Genomic DNA, 20,865 nt, shown 5'->3' on the forward strand with positions numbered 1-20,865 from the left:
TTGAAACGTTGCCCATATACCCACTCATTGTGAAACCACACTGTACCGCATTTTGTAGAGTGAAAGTCACCATGTCCTGAAATGTTTTCAATGACTTTGTTTCAATCTTCTCTGCAATTAAGTACTTGTAGTCATTGTACTGGCTCACAGTGAGCTCCATCTCATCCATGATGTTTTGCCCAGGAGACCTTACTTGACCAAGGATCAGGATTTGTCAACCAGCTTTTCAATATTCTCAGTGCCAAATTCATAGCTGATTTGTTGTGGGGCAAGTGAAGCGACATCGAAAGCCGACCGTTCATTGAGTTCATTTTCTGGGAACCCTTTTTTCCAGATGATCACAATGCAGGGATACTAATGTCAGAATGGAATCTCCCTTGAATGCATTATGCACAAGAGAGGAACCAATTAGATTTTTCACTGTGTTTCACCAGAAAACTGTCTCGCTGAGATACTGTCCACTGATCCTGCGGATCTTGGCCCTCGTTACCTGTATAGCTTCGATTGTTGTTAAACAGCTCTTCTGAAAGCATTTGCACAATTCTGCTAGCTGACACAGAATATCATTCAACGTCGCTATGGTGATACGGTAAGTAGAGTCTGAGAGCTTCTTCAGGCAATACTCGGCAACTGGGTCATTGTTCTCTATTTCTTCATGCTCAAAGTATTGAAGAAGAGCATCGTAATTGCGCATCAGAGCACTAACAGCAAAATGTCTCGACAGTCACCTCACTTCATTTAGAGGTCGAAAAGACACAGCTTCACATTCTGTGACATTTGCAATTTCCTCAAATTGTCCTTTTCGAACTGAAGATCTGCAGAAGACTGTATAAATGGTTCTCAGCAATGTCTCGGTTTCCTTTATCATTGGTACTTTGTTCCAGGCATCAACAATTCCTAAATCTTCTCGATGGGCCACAGTGTTGCTTTACTAAATGTGGAATGACCTGCTTAAGCTGCGTGGCAGTGCCATTGTTTTTTCCCCAGCATAACAGAAGCACCATCTGAAGCGAACATCACCATTCTCATCATGTCCAGCTGATTCAGAGTGTAGAAGTCTTCGATAGTCATTGTAATAACCGGTGCATTGCAAGAAGTTAATTTAACAATTCCACTGAACGCTGTCTTGTGCCCTGCAGAAGCCACTTCCCTGAACTTGAAATAAATGATAAGCATCTTGCTGACTGAAATATCCGTGCTCTCATCAATAATTAGTGTCTGAAATAAAGACTGGTGAATCTCCGACATAATTGACAACACTGTTGACTGATTCCAAAAATTCAAAAGGCATAGTTTTTGCTAGGCCAGCTCGCTGGTACCTGGAGATATTTAGCCATGTGGTCATGTATATGTTGCACAGAGCGCATGGAGTTGTTCATTTGTACTCCAAGTAGTACATTGTCTGACAATCTTTATTTCACCTGGCTTCGATCGCTGTCTCTCCGTCAGGTCCGTTCTATTCTCTCTGTCAGCAGCAGTTTCTGTAAACATTTTCTGCAAGCTGAATCCCAGTGGGCGAGAATTTATGCTTTTAAGAACAACCACAGCAGATTCATGTGATTGGCTTGATAAATGCCTCTTCATATAGTCTAACTTCCATCCGTCTTCCCATTTCTTGCCAGTGGAGGAATCACCCGATATTTTTGCTCCAGCACACATTTTGCAGATCAAGCCCACATCTGCACTGTATTGGAATATCTCCCTCAGTTGTACATGGATCTTGCTCCTTGATTCATGAGATTCAACCTCTACAATTTCATCGAGCCACTGTTCTTTGAATGCGAGTCAGGATTTCTTCTTAGCGCTGGCTCCATTGTTGATGATGCTATTGCCATCCACTTAAACATGGGTATGACGGTGTGGTGTTACAGTGACTCACGACTCCCTCCCGAGCTTTTTGTTGAATCCTCTCGGCTCCTCTCTCTCGAGCCTTCTGCTGACTGCAATTTTTATCCTCTCGCTCCTCTCCACTCTCGAGCCTTCTGCTGACTGCGCTTTTTATCCCGGCTGTGCACGGAGTGCCAAAGTGCGTGGCACTCAACGGACTGCTGTGCCGTCACGCATGCGCGCAGCTTACAAGGAATGGTGCCTCCAAGTTCCCCTCCCAAGACTCACACACCATCCCGAATTGGACACATATCGGCCATTCCTTCATCATCCCTGGGTCAAAGTCCTGGAACTCCCAACCTAACAGCACTGTGGGAGAACCTTCACCACACGGACTGCAGCGGTTCAAGGCGGCTCACCATCACCTTCTCAAGGGGCAACTTGGGATGGGTGTTAAATGCCGGCCTTGCCAGCAATGCCCATGTCCGGAGAGTGAATTTTTTAAAAATTGAAATGGTGGCCACTTGGGTGAAATAATCGAGTGTGGAAGCACTTTAAAAGGAAAGAAGAACAGAAAGTGGGAGAAACTAATAATCCTCCTGTAAAATGACAGTCACACACAATTCAGAAGACAGCTGCCTTGAAAAAAACATTATACGCCGAGCAAAATAATATTTTGGTACCTTTTTTCCATTGACTTGAGGCAGATACTGCAAACTTCACTCCATCGACTGTCACAAACTCCCTGTGGGCGATCGCTTTTCCACCTGTATCATGGTTCTCATAGTCTCGAACATCTTCACTGCAGGACAAGTTCCCACCGCCAATGACGCTCACAAGAGCCCAAGCTTGTCTGTCCATTAAACCGGGAAAGAAAATTATAAAAGGAATCATCTTCTCGTGAGAGGGAAAGGAGACACTGTGGTGACCAAGATGATATTAGGACCAAGATCATATTATTTGCCAGCAGCACTATCCTAACACCTGTCAAAATAAACAAATAACTAACCTTTTCCCATCGAGCAGAATGCTGCAATGTCGGAGGTGCCGTCTTTCGGATGAGATTAAACCTGTCTGTCCGCTCAGGTGGATGTAAAAGATCCCATGGCACTATTCAAAGAAGAGCAGGGGTGCTCTCCCCGGTTTCCTGGCCAATATTAATCCCTCAATCAACCTCACTAACATAGATTATCTGGTCATTATCACATTGCTGTTTGTGGGATCTTGCTGTGCGCAAACTGGCTGCCGCGTTTCCTACATTACAACAACGACTACACTTCAAAAGTACTTCACTGGCTGCAAAGCGCTTTGAGACGTCTCAAGGTCATGAAAGGCGCTATATAAAATCAAGTTATTTTTCCTTCTTTATTGGCAGACACCATATTAACTGCCTTGACAGTAAAATGTCAATAAATCACTCATCTGTTGGGAGCTAAAAGTACTGTAATAATACTGTCTGCTGTCACAGCTTCTCAAAGCAAACCTACACAATCAACGTATCAAACAGCTTCGAGCGCTAATAACACTCAAGGAACCATGCTGCCTGTCCGTTAAACCAAATAACGTTGGTTTTAAAACCATCTAGCCACATCAAAAAAAACCTGTAAAACTTACAGTACCATGCGAGTAAATGTTTGGTCGGGCAGCATTTAGTCTCTTTTCAAACGTTATGTGCACAGTTCTGATCTCAATATTACAAAAAGGATATAGAGGAACTCGAGAAAGCGCAAAGAAAGGGTTTACAATGATGACATCAGAAGTGAGAGGTTATAACTATCAGGAAAGAGTGAAAAAGCTGGGGCCCTTTCCTCTTGAAAAAAGATGACAGAGACGGGTGAATAAAAATCTCTATATCCTAGCTCCAGCTTAGGTTCTCCTAACTTCTCCGACAGCTCAGTGAGTAAACGTAGCACCCAGCCTCACACACAGCCAGAAAGAGCAACAAGATCCCCAGTTCAGTGTACGGGGATTGAACTGAAGTTAGGCAGCAATTGACCTCAGTGGGGCTAGCCCAAGTTAGGGAGAGAATCAGCCAGGGTTTTCATTCATGGTCACTAACCTTGCCGGAAGTGTGCGTGAGTGGATAAGATTGGGGTCAGCTTGTAGTGCCTCTCATGCCCTGCCACCAACACCAATTTGCATTTATATAGCACCTTTAACATAGTAAAACGTCCCAAGGTGCTTCACAGGAACATTATCAGACAAAATTTGACACCAAGCCACATAAGGAGATATTGGGCAGCTGACCAAAAGCTTGATCAAAGAGGTAAATTTTAAGGAGCAACTTAAAAGGAGGAGAGAGAGGTAGAGAGGTTTAGGGAAGGAATTCCAGAGCTTAGGGCCTAGGCAGCTGAAGGCACGGCCACCAATGGTGGAACAAAGGAAATGGGGGATGCGCAAAAGGCCAGAATTCACTTTCTAGGTGGTTCAAACGTGAAGAATGGCAACTTGTGCAAGATGAAACTGTACCCAGCGTAAGTCCACACTTTAGGAGAACAAAAACGAGAGGAGAAAATCAGAAAATTGACCCGTAGCTTGTTTTTTTTTTAAGAAAAATAGGGAAAGGGAGAAGGCAGCAGTGATGGATAATAATAACGATTGCATTCCTATCAAGTTTTCTTTAAATTCTAAAAATAGTCCTAAATGGGCCCTTCGCAAGAAACAGTATTTCAGTTGCATCTTACCTGTAACTTAAGTCTTGAACATGTCTACTTTTAAGAAGTTCTTGAATAGTCTTCTTTGTTTCTAGTAGTAGATTTTTGGCAGCGGAATCCTTGACGGCGATAGCGATTATCCGCCCAGAATCTTGAGACTGTAGGAAATGTTGCAGCCTCCTGCTTTCCTCGACATAATCATGGGTGTCAAACCTGTCCATCAGCAGCACCTGCCCCGTGTCCTGATCGACCACTCGGACGTTTAAGCCACGGGTCGCTGGCTTCTCAAAATACGATCCAAACTCCAGACCGGCGGGCGGCAAGGTCTTGGACAGCAGTGTCCAGGACGATTTCTTGGCGCCATGCAATTCCAGTGTGCCCCCAGCTCCCACGCCGAGGAATTTCTGGCCAAAGCCCGGCACTGCTTCACCTTCGTCGGACCGGCCGTACAGTGTGATGGTGGCTCGCGATTTGTAGAGACATTTCTCTGCTCCAATGTGAAGCGCCCCCCCATCCTTTACCAGGATGTATCGGGATTTTAAGGAAATATTTTTGGAACCATCGGCACTATCAGCGAAGACTAACATGCCTGTGCAATGATACAAAGAATAAAACCCTTCAGCTCGCTGAAAATCTAAAAATGCATTTGAACAAACAGTTGAAATGCAATTGTAGGCATTATAGTCAAAAGCTCTGAGCGGGCGGAGGGGGAGAGGAGGCGGGCGGGAGAGGAGCTCATACTTTTATAGTAAGAAGGAACATGAGATAGGAGCAGACCATTCAGCCCTTCAAGCCTGTTCCGCAATTCAATTCGATCAAATCCGAATTTTAACTCCACCTATCAGTTCTGTAACCCTTAATACCCTTACCTAACAAAAATCTATCAATCTCAGTTTTGAAATTTTCAATTGACCCCCAGCCTCAACAGCTTTTTGGGGGGGGGGAAGAGTTCCAGATTTCCACTCCCCTTTGTGTGAAGAAGTGCTTCCTGACATCACCCCTGAACGGCCTAGCTCTAATTTTAAAATTATACCCCCTTGTTCTGGACTCCCCCACCAGAGGAAATAGTTTCTCTCTATCTACCCTATCGAATCCTTTAATCATCTTAAGCACCTCAATTAGATCACCCCTTAATCTTCTATACTCAAGGGAATACAAGCCTAGTCTATACAGCCTGGCCTTATGATTTAACTTGGAAGCTCTCTGTTTAAACTCCAGCAACGTGCTGTGCTGTGAGCTTTAATTTACAAATTGCAGCTTTAAGCAAATCTTGTTTCTTTGGCTAATTTGAGGGAGATACCACTAAATGGGTATCCTTAACGTGGACGCTAAGATTATAACTGGTGCATCAATGTGATGAGAGCTCTCATTCCAATCCAGTAAACTTTGTGGAGCATGAGTCTGTGTGGGCTGGTGGGGGGGGAAAAAAGAGAAGAGACAGAGACGACCCAGGTGACAAAGAGGGAATACACTAACATTAAGTATATTTTTTTAAAGGGAAAATGGGAGGGAAGAGGATCCCTTGATGGCTCAGTGGGTATATGCACCATTTGGTATGATACTGTGCCATATAGACCAGGACATTGCAGGTTCAATACGTGATCTTTGCTTAGGTGGCTGATCTCAGTCAGGAATGCAATGGGACCACAATGGCTGTGCTCTAGGGTGGGCCTGAGGCAAAGATTGACCAAAGTCCATGCTCCAGATCACTAACCACTCTCCTGAGAGAGAGAGAGAGAATGAATATATTGTGGATGGTATGGGCTTGGCTATAATTTACTCCACAATAGAATAATTGGCGTGTCAACCCTCACCAATTAGACTCACGCATGAAGAATGCCTCCTTAGGCAAGGTACCCACAGAGCGTCCAGCATCCCACCAGGTGTATAGTTCAAGAATCAAAAAGGATATAGAAGCACTGGACAAAGTGCAAAAAAGATTTACAAGGATGATACCAGAACTGAGAGGTTATAATTATCAGGAAAGATTGAACAGGCTGGGGCTCTTTTCTCTAGAAGAGAGAAGAGACGGAGAGGTGAACTGAGAGAGGTCTTTAAAATTATGAAGGAGTTCAATAGGGTAACGGTAGAGAAGATGTGGGGGAGTCCAAAACTAGGGGCCATAAATATAAGATTATATCCAATAAGGAATTCAGGAGAAACTTCTTTACCCAGAGAGTGGTGAGAATGTGGAACTCACTACCACAAGGAGTGGTTGAGGCAAATAGTATAGATGCATTTAAGGGGAAGCTAGATAAGTAAATGAGGGAGAAAGGAATGGAAGGATATGCTGATAGGGTGAGATGAGGTAGGGAGGGAGGAGGCTCGTGTGGAGCATAAACACCAGCATAGACCAGTTGGGCCGAATGGCCTGTTTGAGATGTAAAATTTTATGTAATACACTGCCTTCAAGAGGGGAGAAAATTTGGGAGGTTGGGGGGGGGGGGATATACTTTTAAAGGCATAGTAATTAAAAGCAACAAAATTATTACATAATTAACTCAAATGGTTAAATTCAGCTGAATTAAAACTTATAAACAAGAAATCTGAATGTGATGAGAGAAAAAAAAAATTCTTCTGGTAAAATTGTCCAGAGACACTTATGCTTGTAATGTTATTCGCCATCTTACCTCCTTGCTGAATGATAATGGAATGTACGGTTGCTGATGAAACAAGTCGGAGATTATCTCCTTTATTGATGATGATTTTTTTCTGTTTGTTGTGACCCGGTTTCCAGTCCTTAAGTCCAAAGTGTTGATCAGGACAGTTCTCTGAAATATCGCAGCAAAGCAATTACATCAGTCACCAACCTCTGAAAATGATTCTCTATCGTCAATACAAAGAGAGCACAACTCCAGGGGTCAGTATTTTGAATGTTAAACACTTCTTTACTTCTAAAATTCTGAGGGGTTCTGATAGAGTAAATAAGGAGAAACTATTTCCGCTGACAGGAGGGTCGGTAACCAGAGGACACAGATTTAAGATAATTGGCAAAAGAACCAGAGGAGGAGATGAGGAGGCATTTTTTTTTTTAAATGCAGCGGGTTGTTCAAAATGAGACCAAAAATGAACTTATAAGCTTGGAACAGTACCAGTACCTCATGAGCGGTGAAACTAGACTCTGCGTTGTGACATTTCCCATCCGTGGGGTAATTTTGACTTTGGGTGATATCGATTCAGCCACCCATTATACATCTCACCCACTAACTTCGATGGGAATGGAAATCGGGAGAGGTGTATAACAAGCGGCTGAATTCCATCGCCCGTTCTACACCACTTGTCCAAAATCAAAATTACCCTCCTGATCTCATTTTCAACTGAGATTTTAGCAGGGTTTTCCCATAAATTTGCCTAATTCAGCCAGACTATCTGGGAGGAGGGAGAAGAAAAAAAGTGAATGGGATGTGGGGGGGGGGCATGAAAGTCAGTGAAAAATAAAATTACTGGGAAAATAGTCATGCTACAGAAGATTCTGACAGACCCCACCCAATAGATTTGTGTTTTGAGGGGATGGGGAGGGTGGTTGGTTAAAAAGGTTAACAATAAGCTAACTGGTTCTCTGATACAATCCAAAGAGAACCGATAACTACCCCTCTTCCCCCAGGGTTCAGGTTAAACTCAATGAAATCCTTAAAACATCATTTTCAAGGCGAACTAAATTGTAAGCTAAAAGGACTAATACATAATACGATGATATTGCAGTCAGGCTGGAGTTTGCTTATCATGGAGAAGGGCCAATGAGGTGCAGCCTTTATCAGCCATAATTACCACGGCACATGGGATTAGGACTATTGCTCATATGGAAGATAACATAGGAAAAGGAGTAGCCCATTCAGCCCTTTGAGCCAGTTCAGTCATTCAATTAGATCATGGCTGATCTGTATCTTAACTCCATCTACCCGCCTTATTTCCATAACCATTAATACCCTTTGCCTAACAAAAATCTATCAATCTCAGTTTTGACATTTTCAATTGACCCCCAGCCTCAACAGCTTTTCGGGGAAGATAGTTCCAGATTTCCACTACCCTTTGTGTGAAGAAGTGCTTCCTGACATCACCCCTCAATGGCCTAGCTCCAATTTTGAGGTCATGCCCCTTTGTTCTGGACTCTCCCACCAGAGGAAATAGTTTCTCTCTATCAACTCCTTTAATTATCTTAAATACCCCTTAATGTTCTATATAACACCAACACGGGCTGGTTGGGCCGAATGGCCTCTTTTTGCGTTGTAATTTCTATGCAGTTCTACGATGAAATAAAACCCCAAGTTTTCTGACTGAAAATATTTTGTTTCCTTGTTGATCAGAAAAGACGGAGTCAGTTTCAAACGATCCTTGGACATAATTGCAGGGAAAAGAATAAAACCCAAAATTTAGAAAGCCGGCATCTAATTCCAGTTTTTGTTTGATTGAAATAGAATATCGTCAAAATGCTCAAGAACAACGTGTAGAGCCAGAATTACGTAATGCTGATCAGGCAAGGAGGAAATTGGTTATGCAACAATTTACAGAAGATGGAAGGAACCAGACCAAAGTGTATTAATTGTTTGCAAATATAATTTTTAACACAGAAGTTCTTAGCACCCTTTTCAAATTCCCTATAATAAAGGGAATACAAAATCCATTAGCACTGCGTGCTTCACCAACTGTAACTTGCATTTATATTGCGCCTTTAACGTAGTAAAAACGTCCTAAGGGGCTTCACAGGAGCGATTATCAGACAAAGTTTGACATCGAGCCACATAAGGAGATATTAGGACAGGTGACCAAAAGCTTGGTCAAAGAGGTAGGTTTTAATAAGCTTCTTAAAAAGGAGGAGAGCGAGGCAGAGAGCTTTGGTGGGGGAGGGGGGGAAATTCCAGAGCTTAGGGCCTAGGCAATTTAAGGTACGGCCGCCAATGATGAAGCAAATGGAATTGGGGACACGCAAGATGCCAGAATTGGAGGACTGCAGAGATCTCGGAGGGTTTTAGGGCTGGAGGAGGTTACAGAGATAGGGAAGGGGGAGGCCATGGAGGGATTTGAAAGAAAGGATGAGAATTTTTTTTAAATTGAGGCAATACCGGACCAGGAGCCAATGTAGGTCAGCGAGCACGGGGGGGGGGGGTGATGGGAGAACGGGACTTGGTGCGATTTAGGATAGGGGCAGCAGAGTTTTGAATGAGCTCGAGTTCGTAGAGGATGGAAGAAGGGAGGCCGGCCAGGAGAGCATTGCAATAGTCAAGTCTAGAGGTAACAACGGCATGGATGAGGGTTTCAGCAGCAGATGAGCTGAGGCAGGGGCGGAGACGGGTGATGTTACGGAGGGGGAAGTAGACAGTCTTGATGATGGAGTGGATATGGGGTCGGAAGCTCAGCTCAAAGAGGATGTAATGGTTGCGAACGGTCTGATTCATCCTCAGACAGTGGCCAGGGAGAGTGATAGAGTTCCTACACAAGTGCTTCACAAATAACAAAGCCGACAGTTCACATCTTTCAGTAGGTTTCGGCCTCTGAAATACAGTAATTAAATCAACGTCCTGGTTTTCAAAGGTCACATGCCTGATCAGACACTTACCATCTCGCTCGTACTTGGTACCTATACCCAACACGATGGCGAGCACAATGAGAAATATACCCACACAGATACCAACGCATATAAAGCTGCTCTTCACTTTCTTTCTCCTTGTGTACTCGGACTCTCGACGCTGATCATTTCCTCTGAGGGTAAAGGTGGTTTGATTGTCTGTTTTGGTGGAGGACCATTGCGCCGAGGGGTTGTACACCCTGGGAGCGGGGGGCAGGCGGACGGGTGTTACTCTCCCGGGGACATAGCCTGACGAACGGCAGTGCTTCCCATTCGAAGCTGGAGTAAGAGCAAGGGGGCGACCAGGCCTGTTGGTATCCTCTTGCATGTTTGCCAGTTAGCTGCAGAGATAAAAACGAGCAATTAGGAACAGGAAGGTTAAAAGTGTATCAGCAAAAAGCATTTCTTCTGTCTTTGCCATCGCTTGTTAACAGCGCGCCAATGCTACAGAATAGCTTGGATCCCGAGGCTGCAATCTCAACAGGGCATCCGCCCTCTATTCTACTGTTTCCATCTTGTGTCAAACGCACTGGGCCATCTACAGTGTGGCTCACAACAGAGCTGTGGGCTGAGAGAACAATACAGTTTTTGTACTGCTCCTCTGACAAAGACCCAGTGCTGTAATTTATACAAAGAAAGGATGTTTCCATTAAAAGGAAGCGTGTCCATGAATCAAACAGTTAGGAGGGTGTACTTAGAAGCAAAGAGGCTCTGGTTCTGTTCCAGCTATTCATAAGCACTCTTATAACCCGCTGAGACAGGGAGAGTTACTGCAACACACCCACAGAGTACTTCCCAACTATTAGCGTACAATAGTTTACTAAGGACGACAGTAAGTCTTCTGGGAACTGCCAAGGCGGGAGTTTCTCATTAGTCTGCCCACAAAAAACAATTCAAGAGATGGTGCTATTGAAGAGCTCTATTATAAATAACACTCAGTAGATTTCTCTACTAAACAATGCGTTGCAGAAGAAAAAGAAAAAAGACTCGCATTTATATAGCGCCTTTTACGATCTCAGTCCATGAAACACTTTTGAAGTGTAGTCGCTGCTGTAATGTAGGAAACGCAGCAGTCAATTTGCACACAGCAAGATCCCACAAACAACAATGAAATAGATGACCAAATCATCTGTTTCAGGTGTTGGTTGAGGGATAAATACTGGCCCAGGACACCAGGGAGGATCTTCCCTGCTCTTCTTTGAAATAGTGCCATGGGATCTTTTCCATCCACCCGAGAAGGCAGAAAGGGCCTCAGTTTAATGTCTCATCCGAAAGACGGCACCTCCGACAGTGCAGCACTCCCTCAGTACTGCACTGGGAGTGTCAGCCCGGATTTTGTGCTCATGTTTCTGGAGTGGGGCTGACTCAGAGGTGAGAATTCGACCCACTGAGCCAAGGCTGACATCTGCAAGGTGAACTATTTTGTAAGCTAAAAAGGACTAATGCATAGGGAAATAATATGTTATCATTGCAGTCAGCCTAGAGTTTGTTTATCAGGCCACACAAGTCAATCTGGTTTCAAAACTGGAACAGTCTGCCTGCTCCCAAAAAAAGCCTATTTTTACTTTTGATTCTGATCTTTGGCTTTTGGAGTCATAGAGTTATACAGCACGGATAGAGGCCCTTCGGCCCATCGTGTCCGCGCCGGCCATCAGCCCTGTCTACTCTAATCCCATATTCCAGCATTTGGTCCGTAGCCTTGTATGCTATGGCATTTCAAGTGCTCATCCAAATGCTTCTTGAATGTTGTGAGGGTTCCTGCCTCCACAACCCTTTCAGGCAGTGAGTTCCAGACTGCAACCACCCTCTGGGTGAAAAAGTTCTTTCTCAAATCCCCTCTAAACCTCCCGCCTTTTACCTTGAATCTATGTCCCCTTGTTATAGAATCCTCAACGAAGGGAAAAAGCTCCTTAGTATCCATCCTATCTGTGCCCCTCATAATTTTGTACACCTCAATCATGTCCCCCCTCAGCCTCCTCTGCTCCAAGGAAAACAAACCCAATCTTCCCAGTCTCTCTTCATAGCTGAAGCGCTCCAGCCCTGGTAACATCCTGGTGAATCTCCTCTGCACCCTCTCCAAAGCGATCACATCCTTCCTGTAGTGTGGCGACCAGAACTGCACACAGTACTCCAGCTGTGGCCTAACCAGTGTTTTATACAGCTCCATCATAACCTCCTTGCTCTTATATTCTATGCCTCGGCTAATAAAGGCAAGTATCCCATATGCCTTCTTTACCACCTTATCTACCTGTTCCGCCGCCTTCAGGGATCTGTGAACTTGCACACCAAGATCCCTCTGACCCTCTGTCTTGCCTAGGGTCCTCCCATTCATTGTGTATTCCCTTGCCTTGTTAGTCCCTCCAAAGTGCATCACCTCGCACTTTTCCGGGTTAAATTCCATTTGCCACTGTTCCGCCCATCTGACCAACCCATCTATATCGTCCTGCAGACTGAGGCTATCCTCCTCGCTATTTACCACCCTACCAATTTTTGTATCATCAGCGATTGGAAGGTAATTTTGATTTTGGACGATCGTATAAAACGGGCCATATTGACTCAGCCATCCTTTAAACAACCTCTCCCCATCTTCATTTCCATAGATGTCCACCCATTTTACACTATCGCCCAACGTCAAAATTACCCCGTTTGAGAGTTATGCACTGCCCTCAAGAAGCACCAGCTAATTTATTCCCCCCTCCCCACTTTTTAATACAATGTAAAGCCGAAGCTCCTGGTGGGATTTTACTCTAAATTAATCCGCACCAGTTTTATAAAAATAGCTACACATCCACAGCACTGGGCAACATCTTGTAGAAGCTGTGGCTCAGTGAGTTGCACTCTTGCCTCTGAGTCAGAAAGTTGTGGGTTCAAGTCCCACTCCAGATACTTGAGCCCATTATCAGGATAATACTCCAATGCAATACTGAGGGAGTTCTGCACTATCGGAAGTGCCACCTTTCAGATGAGACTTAAACCAAGGTCCCATCTGCCCGCTCAGGTGAACATTAAAAAAAAAGCAGGGGAGCTCTCCTCAGTGTCCTGGCCAACATTTATTCCCCAACTAACACCACTAAAGAAAAGATTATCTGGTCATTATCACATTGCTGTTTGTGGGATTTTGCTGTGTGCAAATTGGCTGCCACGTTTCCTACAACAGTGACTACACTTCAAAAGTACTTCATTAATTGTAAAGCGCTTTGGGACATCCTGAGGTTGTGAAGGACGCTATAGAAATGCAAATCTTTCTTTCTTTAGGAGCTTCCCATTAAGACTTCTTCAACAAGGTATGTCTTTGAAGCCACTCACACCTCTCAGCCAACAGAGAAGGCTGTGAACTGTTGGGTTTCATTTTCTATGCCCTAATTGCGAGTACATTTTTCATTAACACGATCCGCTGTAGCTCATAGTACTAAATCAACCTGAATTGCACTCAAAAGATTTTGTTTGCCTTCTTGACTACCATGTACCATGGATAACTATACCCCTCCCCATTCTACAAAGGTGAATTAGACACTGGATAGTAATTAAAATAACCAGCCATCCCCCCCACACACCCCCCCCATCCAAAACAAAGCCAACGCACTCTGGGAAAAAAAGACTTGTATTTCTATAGCACCTTTCACGACCTCAGGACATCCCAAAGTACTTTACAGCCAATGAAGTACTTTTTGAAGTGTAGTCACTGTTGTAATGTAGGAAACACAGCAGCCAATTTGCACACAGCAAGATCCCACAAACAGCAATGTGATAATGACTAGATAACCTGTTCTTATTTTTTTTTTAAAAGTGGTGTTGGTTGAGGGATAAATATTGGCCAGAACAATGGGGAGAACGTCCCTGCTCTTCTTCGAATAGTGCCATGGGATCTTTTTCACCCACCCGAGGGGGCAGGCGGGGCCTCAGTTTAACATCTCATCCAAAAGACAGCACCCCCTCAGTACTGCACTGGGAATTACAGCCTAGATTTTGTGCTCAAGTCTCTGGCGTGGGACTTGAACCAACAACCTTCTGACTCAGAGGCGAGAGTGCTACCCACTGAGCCACAGCGGACACTCTGGGCCAAGCCAGGGTGTATTAAATGTCTCCAGGGGAAAGTACTTCTGATGTACATGACTCGACACATGATTGTTGGTCTTGGCTGTGGTATACATCAGCTGTAGGATTATTAAGCATCAGGAAACCCAGGATCAGCATGCAGCACTACTCCTCCGCTACTGAGGTTTCCTGGCTCAGGATTCCCTCTCTATCTGCGACGTACTTCACAGCCAGTTGCTAGCTAATTCCACAGCTGATGTCGAGCAGCTCCCTGAGGAGTGTGGAAAGACCCAATTCTTCATAGGGTGGTGGGGGAAGAGGGAAGAAGAATAGGAAACAAACTGACAATTTATACAAATTCAAAGCTTCCAAAAAGAGATTGAACTCATTTTTAAAAGTAACGCCTTAAGCTTAAGGTAGGAGAAGAAGAATAAGGAGGTCACATACGCCTTGGAAAATAAGAATCTAAATGGGGTAGAGGAGCAGAGGGATCTGGGGGTGCAGATTCACAAATCACTAAAAGTAGCGACGCAGGTTAATAAGGCCATAAAAATAGCAAACCATGCACTGGGGTTCATTTCTAGAGGGATAGAATTGAAAAGCAGAGAAGTTATGTTAAACTTGTATAGAATCTTGGTTAGACCACACTTGGAGTACTGTGCACAGTTCTAATCTCCATATTATAAAAAGGATATAGTGGCACTGGAGAAGGTGCAAAAAAGATTTACAAGGATGATACCAGAACTGAGAGGATATACCTATCAGGAAACATTAAACAGGCTGGGGCTCTTTTCTCTAGAAAAAAAGGCTGAGGGGTGACCTGATAGAGGTCTTTAAAATTATAAAAGGGTTTGCTAGGGTAGCTGTAGAGAAGATGTTTCCAGGTGGGGGGGGGAAAGAGACCAGAACTAGGGGCCATAAATATAAGATAGTCACCAATAAATCCAATAGGGAATTCAGAAGTAACTTCTTTGCCCAGAGAGTGGTTAAAATGTGGAATTCATTACCACAAGAAATGGTTGAGGCGAATAGCATAGATGCATTTAAGGGGAAGCTGGAGTACATGGGGGGAGAAAGGAATAGAAGGATATGCTGATAGGGTTAGATGAAGAGGGGTGGGAGGAGGCTCGTGTGGAGCATAAACACCGGCATAGACCAGTTGGGCCGAATGGCCCGTTTCTGTGCTGTAAACTCTATGCCACATGCTCACAAAAAGTTCCAACCTTGATCTCTTAATAAAAGGAAACCTGGGCCAATGCTCGAGGAGAACAAGTCACATAGATTTAGTTCAAATCAACTGATTAAATTCACAACTTAATGTTTGCAAGCATGAAAACTTGAGGGTATAGATTCCAACTCTCCTAATATGGAAAAAAAACAGGAGCAACGGAGGCAGGTTAGTGCTGGGGGTGGAGACCCTTTATTACAGTACAGGTGTGGGGGGAGAGTCTGTACAACATCAACTTGCATTTATATAGCCCCTCTAACTTGGTAAAATGTCCCAAGGCGCTTCACAGGAGCGATTATCAAACAAAATTTGACACCGAGCCACATAAGGAGATATTAGGACAAGTGACCAAAAGCTTGGTCAAAGAGGTAGGTTTCAAGGAGTGTTTTAAAAGAGGGAGAGAGAGAGAGGTAGAGAGGCGGAGAGGTTTAGGGAGAGAATTCCAGAGCTTAGGGCCGAGGCAGCTGACCGGACGGTCGCCAATGGTGGGGCGATGAAAATCGGGGACGCGCAAGAGACCAGAATTGGAGAAACGCAGAGATCTCGGAGAATTGTAAGGCTGGAGGAGGTTACAGAGATGGTTGGGGGAGGGGGGGGGCGGCGAGGTCAATGGATTACCACAAATTATGCAGATGAATATCCCACATTTGGGGACATAGCAGGCTTTCCCATAACGCATGTGCAATGGGCTAGCATCATCCTGGGAGAACCACCTTCTTGATCATGAAATCCCCCCTGCCAGGTAAGTGGAGCACTGGAACCCATTCTATTATTTCTTCCAGCCTCTCCCGTTTTAATTTCAGACCTGATCTACAGGCTTTTAATCCATTTTCTCATCATTTCCCATGGTAGCACCCTGCTGCCTCAGTTATTCACACGTTCTTTTGTTAGGGAAGGGTATTAAAAGTTCCTGAATCAACATGGGTAGCTGGAGTTAAAATAGAGATCAGCCATGATCTAACTGAATGGCAGAACAGCCAGGTGGGAACATAGGAACAGGAGTAGGCCACTCAGCCCCTCGAGCCTGTTCCGCTATTCAATTAGATCATGGCTGATCTGCATCTTAACTCCATTTACCCGCCTTGGTTCCGTAACCCTTAATACCCTTGCCTAACAAAAATCAATCAATCTCAGTTTTGAAATTTTCAATTGACCCCCAGCATCAACAGCTTTTTGGGGGAGAGAGTTCCAGATTTCCACTACCCTTTGTGTGAAGAAGTGCTTCCTGACATCACCCCTGAACGGCCCAGCTCTAATTTTAAGGTTATACCCCCTTATTCTGGACTCCCTCACCAGTGGGAATAGTTTCTCTCTATCTACCCTATCAAATTCTTTAAAAATCTCAAACACCTCAATTAGATCACCCCTTAATTTTCTATACTCGAGGGAATACAAGCCTAGTCTATGCAACCCGTCCTCATAATTTAATCCTTTTAGCCCCGGTATCATTCTGGTTAAACGGGTTGAATGCCCTACTCCTTTGTTCCTTTATTTGAATTGTCTGATGCAAAGATCACCTCAGTCCCTTATCCATTAATTCCGGGTTTTTCTTTCTTCCAAGCAGGTGACAGGACATTTTACTGACTTCCTCTCCCCCACTCTCCTCTCCTTTGTTCAGATTCTATTAAAGTGTTTGGTCATCATTTATTGTTTTCAGGTCTGGTGAAGGGATGTATGCCTGAAGCATTAACTTATCTCTTTCTCTCCACAGATGCTGACTAGCCTGCTGCGTTCACAGCGATTTTATTTTTGTTTCAGATTTTCAGAAGTTGCAGTTTTTCTTTCTCCATCTGCTTTTTATCTAAGAAAAAACAGTCCTCTGTTGAGAGAAAAGCTTTTATCAGGTTTTAGTGAAAATCTAGAAGCATAAAAATTATTGAGCGAACGGTGTTTTAAAAGTCCAGGAGGTTTGCAGAAAATGGTCTGACGCACTGGCTGATCTCAGCATGTGCACTCACAAACGGAATCTGAAAAATATGGGCAGGAAATCACAAGTTTGGTGAAAATGATAAGAGTGGTTCTTGGTACAAAGGAACAGGACTTGGCCGTTCAGCCCCTCAAGCCTGTTCCGTCATTCAATTAGATCATGGCTGATTTGTATCTTAACCCGCCTTGCTTCCCTAACCCTCAATACCCTTCGTGGATTGTTAACGTGACATCGCCTACCAACTGACCACAAGAATAGACCAACATGCAACTTTGGTAAATTTGTTTTAAAATGCAATTTTCAAGTTATCAAGGTGATACATTAGTGTTGGTCGCCTTTTACCCAAACAGAAATTCTACCCAACCTCAAACATTCCCCTATCCTTCAAGCCATCTTAAATTAAACTTTGGGAATTTTTGTCAAAATAATAAATAAGCTTTCTAGTTTAATCATTACCCTGTTGAATAATCCAGAATGCCGTGTGTTACGGTACAAAAACAATATGTCTCATGCTTTTAAAAGCTAACAATATTTTATATCAGTTGTGTTTTACATAGAATTTAGAGCACAAACTGACCATTCAGCCCAACTGGTCTATGCCGGTGTTTATGCTCCACACGAGCCTCCTCCCAACCTACTTCAGCTCACTCTAATCAGCATATCCTTCTATTCCTTTCTCCCTCATGTGTTTATCTAGCTTCTCCTTAAATGCATCTATACTGTTCGCCTCAACCACTCCATGTGGTAGCAAGTTCCACATTCTCACCACTCTCTGGGTAAAGAAATTTCTCCTGAATTCCTTATTGGATTTATTTGTGACTATCTTATACCTATGGCCCCTAGTTTTGGACTCCCCCACAAGTGGAAACATCTTGTGCCAATCCAAAATTCAACATTAAATACTGTTTTTAAACTCACATTTTCACAGTGCAGTGTGGTTCAAGGTACATGAAAATTAAAAAAATTGTAGTATTCCCTTCACAATTCTGCACATGCTTAAAATGTGGAAGTCAAACTCCATATATTGCAATTAAAAATCCCCCTCAAAAATAAAGGAAGAGTTAGGTCAGCAATTTATTTAAAACATTATTGTGGAAATTGTTCTACATAACACATTCTTTCTTGTTACCAGATTTCCAGTCAGAAATTTCTGCCTACATGAAAAGAAAAAATTTCATGCCTGCCCAAACACATCAAATACAACCCACTGGCAACTATGGTTAAAAGAGATATAATACAATGAGTGCGTATACCTGATCACACATTTACACAGACATACTAACAAAAGCCACCACTTCAAAAGTATTGCCAACGCAACATGAAACCGGTTTTTACACAGCAGCAACGTCCTTTTAATCTTCTAGGTGGTCTTCCTTTGAGCGATCAGAAGCTATTGTCAGCTATGAGTCACCTCCCCACGCTCTGCCTTGCCTTGCCTTGCCTTCCCCTTCCCCCCCACACCACCACTGAACCCAGCAGTTAGATAATTACTGCCTTTTCCATTTAAAATCTGGAGTGATAAAGGCGTTTCCATAATAAATCTTCCAACTTAGCAGCTTCAGCTGCAGCTGGAAATCAATAGGATTGTGGTCACTATTCCAACCACCTCCCATCACTTCAGTAAACAAGAGGTCTGGCATTTCAGTGGCAGATATACTTCACTTACTTTATTGAACTCAACTCATACGATATTGCTCTTTGTTATCTGTGTCAGGCACACCGCCTTCTCAAAGATTAAAATGCTCGATTTCATTATGATTTACAGGTGTGCAGAAAAGAGTGTTGAAATCAGGGACACCAAATAGACATTAACAACCCTTACAAACTAAGATTCAGACTCTTACAGCACAGGAGGCCATTCAGCCCATCATGCTGGCTCTTTGAAAGAGCTATCCAATTAGTCCTACTCCCCTGCTCTTCCCCCATAGCCCTGCAATTTTTCCCCTTCAAATATATATCCAATTTCCTATTAAAACAAACATACTATTAAATCTGCTTTCAGGCATTGCATTCCCAAATCATAACTCGCTGCGTAAAAAAAATTCTCCTCCCCTCTGGCTCTTTTGCCATTTAGCTTAAGTGTGTCCCCTCTGGTTACTGACCCTCCTGCCAGTAGAAACAGTTTCTCCTTATTTACTCTATCAAAACCCTTCATGATTTTGAATGCCTTTATTAAATCTCCCCTTAACCTTCTTTGCTCGAAGGAGAGCAATCCCAGTTTCTCTATCCTCTCCCCATAACTGAAGTCACTCATCCCCGGTACCATTCTGGTAAATCTCCCCTGCACCCTCTCCAAGGCCTTGACATCCTTCCTAAAGTGTGGTGCCCAGATATATTGGTTCAATAAAAACCGCCCTTCCAGGACAATGCAATGCCAGAGCATTTTGGAATTTCAACACACAGCGGGGCAATCTGATAGCATATGTTTCTGCATTTCATCATATGGCCGTCACTCCTGGCTAGGACTGATAGCTCGTCTCTTATCAGTCTGTTTCCTCACAGCAAAGGGGAAAAATATCAAATAATCACTCAAAGTTGCTCTCAAGCAGTTCCTTGAGGTGTATTAAAGAGTGTCATTAGCAGTGGACTAGGATAACATGTGCAGAACACCTGAGAAGGACAAAATAATTTCAGAAAAGCACTATTGTATGCTTCACTGGGCAAACATAATTTGTAGGTGTCCAGCTTATCTCAGCTGGAACAGTAGAAAGACTTGCATTTATATAGTGCCTTTCATGACCTCAGGACGTCCCAAAGTGCTTCACAGCCAATGAAGTACTTTTGAAGTGTAGTCACTATTGTAATGTAGGAAATGTGGCAGCCAATTTACGCACAGCAAGATCCCACAAACAGCAATGTGATAAGGACAGATAATTTTTTTTTTAAAAAAGAGATGTTGGTTGAGGGATAAATATTGCTCAGGACACTGGGGAGACCTCCACTACTCTTCTTTGAAATATTGCCGTGGGATCTTTTACATCCACCTGAGAGGGCAGACAGGTTCTCAGTTTCATCTGAAAGACTACATCTCCGACACTGCAGCACTCCCTCAGTAGAGAGGCAGTAGAGGTGACTTAGCTCCCATTGGCTTGGGAGAAGGGAATATAAAATCAGCCAGGGTTTCCCCATCCTTACTGCAGAGTAAAAGACTAAGAATTGTGATGTTATTAATACAGGTTTAAGGATGAGGAGGACCACTATTTTACAGTGACCAAATAAGTCAAATACCATTGTTATTATTTTGGACTCCAGGAGTTTTGCCAAGATTTGGGGGATTATGTCTATTTTTCAGTGAAAATCAGTAGACTTAAACAGCGGTTGATTATCAGGATCTATATTCTAAGGCCACGCATCACTAGTAACCTTACTTTACTGTGTCCATTGACAGGTATTTGCTGATCTGGCACCTTTCACTCAATTGAAGAACTCCAATTCACCATCACCAATAATGTACCCTGTTCTCCGAAAGGGAATTACTGAATACAAGACATGCACAAAGATCATGAGGCCCATCAAGGCCGTTCCCTCCACAGATCATGTACAATCCATTCTACAGACTTGATTGAACAATAAACTCTACTGTGACAGTCATCAGATTCTTTCCCAGAAGGAGAGGCTCCTTTGCATTTAT

The 20,865-nt window shown here is 43.6% G+C and overlaps 1 protein-coding gene and 1 pseudogene across 2 annotated transcripts in view; both read right to left on the reverse strand.

Moving 5' to 3' along the window:
- Nucleotides 1-20,865, reverse strand: part of cemip2 (cell migration inducing hyaluronidase 2) — an 83,842-nt gene that overhangs the window by 54,070 nt on the left and 8,907 nt on the right. For both annotated transcript variants that reach the window (XM_067983537.1, XM_067983536.1), the window contains exons 2-5: nucleotides 10,036-10,385; nucleotides 7,112-7,252; nucleotides 4,512-5,070; nucleotides 2,511-2,680 (exon numbers count right to left, since the gene is read on the reverse strand). In XM_067983537.1, the coding sequence (XP_067839638.1) occupies nucleotides 2,511-2,680; nucleotides 4,512-5,070; nucleotides 7,112-7,252; nucleotides 10,036-10,372 (1,207 nt within the window). In that variant the 5' untranslated portion in view covers nucleotides 10,373-10,385. The remainder of the gene's footprint in view (nucleotides 1-2,510; nucleotides 2,681-4,511; nucleotides 5,071-7,111; nucleotides 7,253-10,035; nucleotides 10,386-20,865) is intronic.
- On the reverse strand, nucleotides 15,913-16,057 carry LOC137321312 (U1 spliceosomal RNA; annotated as a pseudogene).

Source organism: Heptranchias perlo, chromosome 4 (assembly GCF_035084215.1).
Source record: "Heptranchias perlo isolate sHepPer1 chromosome 4, sHepPer1.hap1, whole genome shotgun sequence".
Lineage (NCBI taxonomy): Eukaryota > Metazoa > Chordata > Chondrichthyes > Hexanchiformes > Hexanchidae > Heptranchias > Heptranchias perlo.